The 12,450-nt window shown below is 37.9% G+C and overlaps 1 protein-coding gene across 1 annotated transcript; it reads left to right on the forward strand.

Annotated features, from left to right (window-relative positions):
- Window positions 1–168: 168 nt before the first annotated feature.
- Window positions 169–11,039, forward strand: LOC146646524 (uncharacterized). Its single transcript, XM_085391160.1, has 11 exons — window positions 169–515; window positions 1,446–1,580; window positions 1,738–2,313; window positions 3,426–3,545; window positions 5,015–5,134; window positions 6,395–6,514; window positions 6,624–6,743; window positions 6,867–6,986; window positions 7,969–8,094; window positions 9,092–9,211; window positions 10,768–11,039. The coding sequence occupies exons 1-11, from the start codon at window positions 245–247 to the stop codon at window positions 10,947–10,949; spliced, it is 2,010 nt and encodes a 669-aa protein (XP_085247286.1). The 5' UTR covers window positions 169–244; the 3' UTR covers window positions 10,950–11,039.
- Window positions 11,040–12,450: the final 1,411 nt, after the last annotated feature.

The following is a 12,450-nucleotide window of genomic DNA, read 5'->3' on the forward strand; positions in this document are numbered from 1 at the left end:
ATATTTCCCACATTTATATGTAATTAATTAATTAGTAGGATTATTTTATTTTGTCACGTTATGTCGCACTGCACTGTTACAGGAAACTAAGAGCAGCTTTTGCTTTGAAACCGCCCTCCTATACGGATTGGGCCTCCGGTTCCCACGCCCTATGGGCCGTGGAGCAGATCATATAAAGACGTTACATCCAGCTGTAGCAGCGGACACCCAGAGGGCACCCTGAGGAGGACCGCAGAAAACAGACATGGCTTCATTAATGTGGGGACTGGTCTGCGTTATCGGCGTTGTCCTGGCACCGGGATCTTTAGGCACTTTCTCACAGCCCCGGTCGCACATTACGCCCCCAATTCCACGAGTGTCCCCGCAGGTCCCCCCGAAGTTCTATGGGCGCCTCGACGATAACAGATCTACTGTCCAAACCTCCGACGAAGCACTAAATGACGAAAAATTTCACCAGCACCAGGCGGATGATTTTACCGTCCAAGGAGTCCAGGAGCAGCGGAAGGCGCGAGCAGGTACCAACAACTACCTGACAGGAAGGACGTGATATCCATCCACCTGCTGTGGACGCAGTGTGCAATGGTCCTTTGCTCTCACTTTGTATATATTTCTTTATAATATAAATTCACAATAACAGTAGATAATTTCTTAACTTTGTTGTAACTGATTACTTTTTGAAACTTAATAGTTTCTTTATTCTACTTTTTATGTAGGTGACTTTTGAAACTAAAGTGAATTTAAATAGTGCTTAAAATATATGTCCAAAAACCTTTTTTAAAGCAAGCAATCTTTTTGTTACTACTAACAATCTGTTGTTTGTCTAATTATCTAGACAAACTAACAGTTTCTTTGCTTATCCATTATATTTTGATAATAATAAATAATTTTACGTTCAAGAAACGACTTTGTTTTGTTTATCTTTTATGTTTAACAACTTTTTTTCTGTATAGTTTAACAGTTTATCGGTTAACACGCCTTTCTTCTATTAAATGGTAATCTACTGTTTAACTCGTTTGTAACTAGTTTGTAAGTGTCTACCTGTACTGCCATACCTTTTTTTCTACTCACAATTTCACTTCAGTCATAGTTTCAGTTAGCTGCACTGTTTGTCACTCGCTTATTTTTATTACATACTATTAGCTAACGGTTTAATCTCTTTGGCATATATTTACTGAGTTGTTTTAACCAATTAATCATCACTTATCTATTGTACTAATTTATAATTCTGCTTATCCCTTCACTTACTGGTTAACTGCTCAGACTTGCTCAGATTCATTACCTACTTAAATTGTACGTTTCTAGAATCATTTATAGAAAAAGGTCATCGAAAATTATTTTTAGCATGACTGGTGTTTTGTTGCTTTTTCTTCTCTTTTTGCACTAAATTAAAGCAGCCAGAGCTTTAATTCTTTTCCCTCTTAACTTTTCTTTGTTGCTTGGCAAAGATGCTGGCACATATTCCACGTCTCAGCCACTACAAAAAAGTCCAAAGCTGCTTTCACCGCTGCAAGACAAAGCTGCACCGCTTGGATCCTGGAAGCCTGCTGGAGACTCCAGAGGATCCATCAGAACTAATGCAGGTACTAAACTGAAACATTAATAAATCTGTTTAATTTCTAGAATGAGTTTTGATTTGTGACTGAAAATAAAACTTTGCAGTAACTGTTGCAGTGCTTGTCTTAAGATAAACTGATTTTCATTAAAAACCACAAAAACATGCTATTTTTTTTCTTAAAGCAACAAGAACCAACTGCAGAAATCGACCACTAGATCTGGTTTTCATCATTGACAGCTCCCGCAGTGTACGTCCTGCTGAGTTTGAAAAAGCCAAGGAGTTCCTGGTGGACATGGTGGACAGTTTGGCCATTGGCTCTGATGCCACTCGAGTAGGCCTCGTCAATTATGCCAGCACCGTGCAAATCGAGTTTCTGCTGAACACATATTCTGACAAGTCCCATGTGAAGCAGGCACTGGCCCGTGTTGAGCCCCTTGCTTCAGGCACCATGACAGGGATGGCCATTAAGACGGCCATGGACAAAGCTTTCACCATGGAGGCAGGAGCCCGAGCTGGCTCTGCAAGCATCGCCAAGGTGGCCATCATAGTGACAGATGGGAGGCCCCAGGACAAGGTGGAGGAAGTGTCAGCATCAGCACGAGCAGCAGGAATCGAGATCTACGCTGTGGGAGTAGACAGAGCTGATGTGGCGTCCCTCCGACTCATGGCCAGCCAACCTTATGATGACCATGTCTTCTATGTGGAGACTTATGGTGTCATAGAGAAGCTCACTTCCAAATTTAGGGAAACTTTGTGTGGTAAGGATGAAGATGATGATGATGATGATGGGAGTGAGGATAAACGTGTAGATCCTGGAAGTGATGATTACAGCCTAGATAGCAGGAAGGAGGGTAACAGAATAAATGAGCATGATGATAAAGGAAACAACGGTACGTCAGAGCCATCCTTCTTTTATTCAGCTGTGATTGTATGGGCAGCACCATAGAGGGAATCTCCATTCTAAAGTTACAGTCCTCTTCTTTAGAACAAGGACAAGGTAACTAGTGATTTACCTCCAAAAAGGGCATCATTAACTATAGCCATTCAGATGGAGAGAAAGTAAGAATGGTGTTGATGTTGCCGGAATTAAACACGCACAAGTTATACTAACCAACTTAAAAGAGAAGACCAACCTCCTGTCACTGGTTGATCTGCTGACTTGGAGGAAACTCGAAGTACTTTGATACCTTAAAATGGTTGAAACCTGATATGATGCTGTCTTTATTTTCACAGAGAGCGTGCTCCGCTTCACGTGCAGCATTGCAGTTTGCGCCTCATGACATGTGCCTTGCTTAGTTACCTGCAGGCCTGCTCAGGTGCTCTCCAATTATGGCCTTCGCAGCCTCTCACATGAAATTAATAGCCACGTATCATAAAAAGTAAAATAATTATTTTATTTGAGTAAAATCATTTTAAGTGGAAATTTCAAGGTTTTTCAGTTAAAAAAACTGTTGATATAAAAATGCCAAGCTTAGTTTCTCCTTCCAAATTGTGGTTCCACACAAACTAACAAAGTCTATTTCTTATGCTAGCCATGCACCATTATACATTATGTCAAACTTTGCAAGACTTTTAACATGCTTTTAATATGCAAATATTTGTGTTTGGATTTTATCTGTTTGACTTGTACTTCATGGAATTGTCTTTTTTTAAGTTCTGGAAACTTGAATTTAAAAACACCTCTTTCTTCACAAATAACTCTTTGCTATAACATCACTGTAGCTGAAGCACAGAGATGAATCTAATTTGCATGATGCAGATTGCTAGAAGCATACTTGCAGCATACTAACATAGATGCGCAACACAAAATAATTGATTTCAATGAATCACTAGACCTAAGCCAATCAGACACTGGAGTGTTTCTTTTCAGGTTTGGAGCCATGTGCTCAGGGACACAACTGCCAGCATATTTGTGTCAACAGTGGCGACTCTTACAACTGTAAGTGTCGCCCGGGCTACATCCTTAACCTGGACATGAAAACATGCTCACGTAAGAGTCTTTATGTTTTTCTTCACATTTATATCCATTGTTTAACCTTTTTTCTTTTTTTTACCATCCCCCCAACAGAAACATGCATTGGTGTCCTGGATGTTTGATTTGTTTTCTTATAATCCACTGGGAAAGATTTAATAAAAGGCATTTTTTGTAAACTTTCAAGGGCATTATAACCATGTGGTATGGGTAACTAACTGGTCAAACCACGTTATAGTATATGAAAGATCTCATTTTTTACCTATATTCTTTCCTATTTTTCTATATTTACCAGGCTTATTGTCTAGCTGTAGTTTCTTTGTATAACCTTTAAATATAATCACAATAAATCCAACTGCCTCAAATATGATGATATTTGAAGAACATACCAAACAAAAGTCATCTGCAGTGACAATGTGAATTATACCTTATATACTTTAAGCATTTTATCTGCCTCACTTTCATATTCTTCCTGTGCATGAACAGAGGCATTGGGAGTATATATAAACTCATATTTACTAAACTTGAGAGCAGAACATCCATGATTATTGTGCTTAGTACAGTGAACTCATCTGCTGGCTCATACTTGGATCATCCACTGATCCCGAGACTCTCTTTGATCCAGGCCCATCTGGGTGCTCACATTACAAGGAATTTGGAAAAAAGTTCCTATAAAATAAGATGATTCTAAGGGGGGTAGGTTGAAACTTTATTTCAGATTTGATTTATTTTATATTGAATGATATTAAAACTGAAAATTGCAGAGAAGGAGGTGCAGGAAGCATTTGTGTTGTGCTAACAGTCATTAAGAATGGATCATTTTAAGGAACTGTTAATTTTATCCAAGTCAAGAGGTCGGTTTTAGAGCTTTGTTACTGACAAAGTAGATGGATTTATATGCTTTATTGCATTAATTTTGGATGATTGTGGAAATACTTTTCGAAAATATCTTGAGCTGTTCATCTGTTTTGTAAATGGATGGTTCATTAAAGCTGATCCGTCCCAGGTATACTTCCCAGGTTAAAGCCCACCCATCTACACTAAGGCGGATAAGTAGCAAGCAAAATGGATAGATGTATGAAATAATTTTTTTTAACCATATGAAATTTGGATTTTGGCTGTATGCGTCCCATCTACCACAGTAGTAGACACAACTAAAACTTATATTTTTTAACTGTAATCTGGATAAGAAAGGAAAACTTATTTCAAAATTTCACATGTTGTGAAACTCCTTTTGAACATTAGCTGGTTTGGGCACTTTGTTCTGAAGACACACACACTGCATACCAACTCTTGTTACTAATGTTTTGGGTTGCTCTAAATAGATTAGGACAAACACTATTCAGCACAAATTAAATAAGCAGGGCATGGTGAAAGCCTGCATTAATGAGCGGCACAAACTCTAATGGGTGCAGAAAAGCCTTCTTAGCTGTTATTTGTAAACTGAAAACTCTTTCACTCAAACGTGAATGCGTGTTTCTTTCCAGGTTCAGATCCATGTGCCCGGGGAAATGACTGCCAACACATTTGTATCAACAGTGATGACTCGTACACCTGCAAGTGTCGAGTTGGATATGTACTGAATGCGGACCAGAAAACATGCTCACGTAAGTATATGATTTTTTTTATCAATTGATTTGCTTTTGAGAATTCATATTTATTAATAATGTTGTTAATTGTGCTGAGTTTGATTTTTGGGTTTGGACATTAAAAAAACTCACCTTAACCTTTCAGCACATTGTATTTCCCATGGTCTGGAAGTAAGTAAAATCTATCCCGACCTTCAGACTTTGGCCTGTCAGGTGAATATTAGAAACCAGTACTAAGAAGAAGCACACATAAGAACTGATGTTTCCTCTCATTTGATTGAGATCTGTGGTCAAATCACAGAGCAAACAGTTTAAGGGAGACTTCAAGCTAAGGCATCGAGCACATGACAGCGCCTGTAATAAGCGCCACAAGTTCAGGAACTGCTGCTGTCAATAGAGATTCTTACCTTGGTATGTATCAAGATGGGTTAATGTTGAATGCAGACCAGAAAACATGCAGATGTATGCCAGGGGTGAAATTTCCAGGGGGGTTAGGTGGGTTATGACCCCCCCCCCCCCCCAATAAAATTAAGAATTATCTTGCATCTGGGAATTTACCCAGATTTATTTATTTAGACAGAGATCTTCACCCCCCCCCCCCCCCCCCCACACACACACACACACACACACACACACAAAGTTACGAGAAGATGTAAGTGCGTGAATTGTGAATCGCAATTCTCCATATGCACGTCGCTCAGTTTATGTAGGGATGGCCAGATGAGGACATTAAGCTGGGAGTGCCAGCTTCATTTAACATTTATTTATAAAATACTGACCCATAATAACGTTCAGGGGCTAAAGATACAAGCAAGTGTACAAGTGACTCTTTTCAGATTTGTGATATGTGACCAGAAAAATGAGTGCAAACATATTTGTGCCAGTGATAATGATCCATACCTCTGCACATGTCATGAGGAATATATGTTAAATTCAGATCAAAAACATGTTTACGTAAGAATAAATTTTATATAATGGGCCTTTGTGATCAAGAAATTTTGTTTTTCATGCTCCCAGAATAAGGATGAGGTTGTTTGTTGTTATTATTTTTAATGGCAGCAAGTTTGGTAGACAGGAACTGACAGACCAAAGGGTAAAATATTTTTAACTCACTTTGGCAAGGACTGCATAAAGCTAATATTCTCATGTATTGTTTACTGAACTATTCTGTTTTGGTCTTTTAACATTAACTCTAAAAGGCAAAATTGCCAGTCACCAAAAGGCCAAAGCTTAGCTCTGATTATATAAAACATCACATCACGTGTGATCTCTTTTCAGGTTCTGATCCATGTGCCCACGGTCATGATTGCCAGCACACTTGTGTTAACAGTGATGACTCATACATCTGCAAATGTCGAGTGGGATATGTATTGAATCCAGATAAGAAAACATGCTCACGTGAGAACCTGGATCCTTACAATTCAGATGTGTCTTGGTTTTGCTTCAGAGTCTGCTTTGTTGAACTCTGTGACTGAACCAGGTAGATGTTAAAGTTTTTTTCTTCCAGGTTCAGATACATGTCCCCAGGGACATGACTGCCAGCACATTTGTTTCAGCACTGGTGATTCATACATGTGCAAATGTAAAATGGGATACACATTGAATCCAGACCAGAAAACATGCTCACGTAAGAAACTTAAATCTCAATATGTTTGTTTTTCATAAACTAAAGGAGAGTTTTTAACAATAGAAGTGGATTGGATCGTGTCATCAGTATAAGTCAGTCAGATGTGGAGCTGTTTCTTTACAGGGTTGGACTTTTGTGCAAAAGGACATGATTGCCAGCACATTTGTGTCCACAGTGACGATTCGTATCTCTGTGAATGTCACGTGGGATATGTTTTGAATGCAGACCAGAAAACATGCTCACGTAAGACTTTTCAGTATGTCTGTTTGGTATCAGTGGTGTGATCCAGCATTTCAAAGCATGCCCACAAAACTGCTGTACTTCACCAGAGTGTAGTTTTTCATCTTTAGTGTAGCAAAACTCATCATCTCTTGTACACATGGTCTATTGTTCTGATCTGAAATTACTTCTATTCTTTCAGTGAAAGATTTAAGAGATTTGAGTTACACAGCTCTCTGCGCTTCCCTGACTGAACACCATCAGTTAGAAGTGAAAAAATGTGTATTCCTGATCAGTTGCAAGTGATTGTCAGTCACTGTGAAACTGATTGCTACATGCCACTCGCTAGAGATAACTGTGTCGTGTGAGGAGTTGGTGAGGGGTTTCTGAAGGTTGCTGGTAGTCTCTAGTATTAAATAGGCTGCAAAGAGTTATATGGTGCTGTACCAAAAACCTCTTAGTGATTGCTCTAGTTTCTTACAAGTTGCCGTGACCACCAGTAGACTTGAGGTGACTCCTGTTGTGATTTGATGCTGTATAAATAAAACTGAATTGAATTGACTTGTCTGCAAATAATCTTAAACTGCTCACCAAGTGATAGAGATGTGTGATTTGATGCAAACTTGAAATAAAGACTGTTTTCCTTCAAAGTAAGATTTTAACATTTTCTAATTTCACTGCAATTTGGAGAGTAAACAGGGAGTGTTTGCAGACAGGTCAAAATCTTTCATGCAGACTGTGGGCAACCATGGCAGTTGGCTAGCAAATCACAAAGAGGTTTTTGGTGCAGCACAATCTTTTTTTCTTATTTCATCTGGCAACAGTCAGGAAATATTTGCCAATTGGCCGGATAACACACATTTTTCCATAGTAACTGGTGGTTGGCAGTGGGCTACTGACTGGTATCTAAGCCTTTGTGATTGAGGCCTAACCAAGTATTCTTTATACAGACAACTGATTATTTGTTTTATCATGAGGTGCTGAGGGGATGAGTGTTTCTTTTCAGGTTCCAGTTCAGATGCGTGTGCCCAGGGACATGACTGCCAGAACATATGTGTTAATAGTGGGAATTCATACATCTGCAAATGTCGAGTGGGATATGTGCTGAACGTGGATCAGAAAACTTGCTCACGTAAGAAAGATTTGTTTTTAAATTTCTTAGAATATTTTGTTATGCCATAAAGATTCAAGAAATTGTGGAGCAAATGTATTATAGTCTAAGGAGCTTGGAAAGAAAGGTACAAAACAAAAGTATTATGCATGATATATAATGCTAGAAAAATGATTCAGGGGGACCTAATGTTAATGTGTCATCAAAAAGTTCTGTGACACCTCTCATAAAAAGCTCATAAGAATGTACATTTGTACAGTTTCTGCTTTAAAGTAATCTTCTTGTGCACCTCAGGTCTGCCTCCAGCCCATCTGTGACATATGTTAGGTTTCAAGCCAACCAAGAGGCTGTAAGGGCCTTCACTAGTATCATCTCTTGGTTGGATGGTGCCTGTAAAACACACCTAGAATCAGCATGAGATGCTTTAACTCGAATAACATTTTAAGGAAGTGGACAAATTTGCAGAGAACTAATTTGGCAGAATTGTTTGGTGATCAAGAATTGGCTCCTTCTTCTTAATCCAATGTGCATGGGTACATGCTGGCACAATGGCAGGCATTGTGAATGTCCCTGTGAATGCCAGAAAAATAACAAAAGTCCTTATGGTTGTACTATTAACCTGAAGCCTGTAGGTTTTGATACTTCAGACCCTCCGCTGTTGTTAATAAGAGCTAGGTTTTAGAGGCGCCAGCTCTTATCAACAGTAATGATTCCCAAAATGAAAGTCTGGTCAGTTTAACAAAGAATTGGATGTTTGCTCTCTGTGCATACTTGAGGTTCATTTTGAAAGTGCAAATTCAATCTGGCATGTCGTCAGAACGGGAGTGACCGAAACTTAACAGTGGCATTTGACAAGAGGTGCATAAGAAGATAATCTTCAGGGGAGGTCAGCCAAATTTAAATGGATTTCTCTCCAACTGAGTGGGAGTGGATAACTTTTTAAGCCATGCCTCGTATTATGAGAATGAGAACAAAGCTGCGGTTGACAGAATAACCAAGTCAATTAATATTATTGCAGGTTCAGATGCTTGCGCTCAGGGACATGACTGCCAGCATATTTGTATCAACAACGGTGTTTCTTACACATGCAAGTGTCGAGAAGGATATGTGTTGAATACAGACCAGAAAACATGTTCCCGTAAGAATTTTACCTTTTTGTCAGCATAAATCTTCAAGCCTAGGTTTTCTGTAATGTGCAACTGATATGGTGGATATGCAATATTGTTTTACTAAGAGATGTGGCACATGGTTTCGGTAAGCCCTCAAAGGTGAGATGCCAGTATTATATTTGTATTTACAGTCATATTCTCTGACAGTGTCTATAGGCTTCACTATTTTCCTAAATGGAATTTGTATGTAAAAATCTGGATGAGCTCAAAGATTTATACCTATTATGTGATCCCTGGTGTCTGAGTGATTGGAAATCCCACAGGTTCTACCACATCTATCTGAGCACCCACTTTACCTGAGGGTAGGGAGGACATTGCTATTTAACATAAGCATTGACATGAGTGATATTTGTTATATGCCTTATGGATAATTTACCTAATGCAGTGGCAACATAGACTCCATCTGACCAACAGTTAATTCTGGTCATTGATGCTGTTCATGTTTGTTGGTCATAGCGATGGCCTATTGGTGTTTGATAGGCTCACCTCTGGCAAATTGGAGTCATAGAACTGAACATGTTGACTGTATTTGTTCTGTTGGTGCCTTTTGGAGCATTTTAATTGAATTAACCTACAAAGGATATAACTTGCTTTGTGATGCAGACCAAACGAATAAAGAAAAATCTGAAATGTACAGACCTGTACAGTTTATGGATGTAGACTACTAACCAAGCTTAATGGCATTAGCCAATAACTCAGCCCTCCTTCTTTATTTGTCAAAAAACAAAAAAGAAAAAACTCAACCCCCTAAGCAAACAAACAATCAAACATCAGCAGTCAAAACCCATGAGTAACAGCACATGTCATGCCATCCTTTATATACAGTCTATAATACAGATATAATAAATTCCATTGTATCTGCTTGGGAACATGGTCAAGCCTATAATACTGAATCTTCCCATTTAAGTTTACATTTTTTTGCAATGATATCTATGTATTAATGTTTTGTGTTTTTCATTTTGCATCCTTCATTTTGTGGAAAAGTCTACAGCTAACGAAGATCAGTGGCAAGCATTACATGTGCTGGTCCAGCAAAGATTATGACATGAGATGCTGGAACTGGAGTGGAAATTTTGTGATGGAGAACTCTGGCCCAACTAAAGAAAAATCTTTGACTGGAGTTATTACCTGTTATTACTGTTTCTTGTTTCTTTTTTTTTTTTCATTGCTATTTGTAGTACATATATGTTGTACATGTGAATAGTATTTCTTTAAGCATTGATTATATGTCATGAAATCCATGTTTATGATCTGATCTCCCTCACAAAGGACAAATCATGTTGGTTCTTCTGATGCATATCATCTTATCAATAACCACCAACTCTTTTTATTAAAAATAACATCTAAGATTCATAAGATTTATTAATCTTTAAAACAGTTTACTTATTGAGCCCTGATTCTTTGAAAGGTTTAAAACATGTTGGTTGCTGCTGTTGATCCTTAAACAAGTGGAGAGCTGAGAAGACATGAAAAAACACCTGTGATATTATTTGACTGTCTCAATAATTTTATTTTACTCTTTCAGAGGAAATGAGGAGTGAAATAACCGAGGATGCCTGCATGTGTGAAGCTCAGATTGTGTTCCAGAAAAAAGTACAGTCAACCATTCAGGAGCTGAGCAGAAAGCATATCCTTTTTCTTAAAAATGAAAGAAATATCTGTCTTTACTTTGTGTCTCAGCCCGAGCCAAACTATCTTAGCAACTGAAAAAACTGAGCAGGGGCATTAAATATCCTGATATATTTTTTTATAGAAATACGTCATTTTAAATCAAAATTTCATTGTTTCAGTAACACAAATGAATAAATTTTAAAAAAGCATTTATATATTTCACACACCTGTCCCATATCCTTGTTCCACTAACTGGTGATTGGTACCATATCTTGATGTTCTTCCAGAAATGATAAAAAACAGTACCATCAGTTCTACTCAAAGGTTCTACTCAAAGACACAAGGATCTCCCGGTGTTTCAAATCTAAACAAAGTAGGGAGGCTAATGTTGCTCCCATGAAACTGAGTATTCAAATCTCGAACAAGATTTGTTGTTAATTCATAAAAACAGGACAAACTTTGTCTTCTCATGTAAACGGATTATGTTTCCATGCAAAAGAGCCCACTCAGTCACTTCAAGGTTAAGTCAAAACTTGCTTTTTCTTTGACTCTGTGTCTCACTCGATGAACTCTCAGACAAAGTGAATCAGATTGAAAGCCACCAGCAATATTAAGAGCATCAATACCATCAGAGGACAAGTGCAGGGCATGCATTACATCCAGCTTCACGACCCATGGGAGTCAACCTGTAAACATCTGTAAACTGGAATGTTAACATTTCAGTGAAAGTGTGCGTGGTTTTGATTTTTGTCATATTAAATATGATTATTTTTTTTAATTTGCTGCCCAATCTGTTTTTACTTCTTGCTGTAAAGTCAGGTAAAACTGGTGTACATGTTTACATATACCTGGGTTCCTATTCAAATATGGATGACAACTTGTTTATCAACATGTAGTCAACTAAACATCTCTGCTTCTATAATTGTTGTTTATTGAGTAGACAGCCTATTACTTTCCTATTGTGCATACGCTACTTTGAGAGCTTTTCTATGTCCGTGCAGTGTAGCTCTTGGCAGAACACTAAGCCTCCATAGCAGAAAAATATAAGCTAATCTCTTATGTAACAAGAGTTTTATAGTTGTCCGTCAGATTGCAGCATTCTAAAAAAGACCAAAAATGAAGGCTGATTCAACAGGCTTATGGCATGTTACATCACAACGATTTATTATACCCCTCCCTTTGATACCTGGATTGTTTGATAACCTTTTTATTATGATTATAATTATTGTTTTGCTTGCACAAATGTGATTAGTAATTACTATTTTGTTTGAAGGAGATGGAAAGTAGTTCAAAGAGTTTAAGTATTACCAACTCTTCCAGTACTTTGCACACTTGGCCATGAAAGTCTGTTTTCGTGAAAAGTTTTAAAAACCTGACTTACTCTATATACATGTGCTGTTTAAATAGACGACCATGTGCATGACATAATGTATATTCGTACTTAACTGTCTGTATATTGATTTTGTAAAGGGTATTTAGTGGCAAATGAAAAATAAATTTTCTGAAACAAAGGATTTAAAATTTCTTATATTGTGTTATTTACAAATTTATCATTCATTTTAACACTTTAACTGTCTGATAATAATCTTTATCAGAC

The sequence above is a fragment of the Rhamphochromis longiceps genome, linkage group LG19, assembly GCF_057381845.1.
Source record: "Rhamphochromis longiceps isolate RC_006_pf linkage group LG19, R_longiceps_female_GT1.1, whole genome shotgun sequence".
Taxonomy (NCBI): domain Eukaryota; kingdom Metazoa; phylum Chordata; class Actinopteri; order Cichliformes; family Cichlidae; genus Rhamphochromis; species Rhamphochromis longiceps.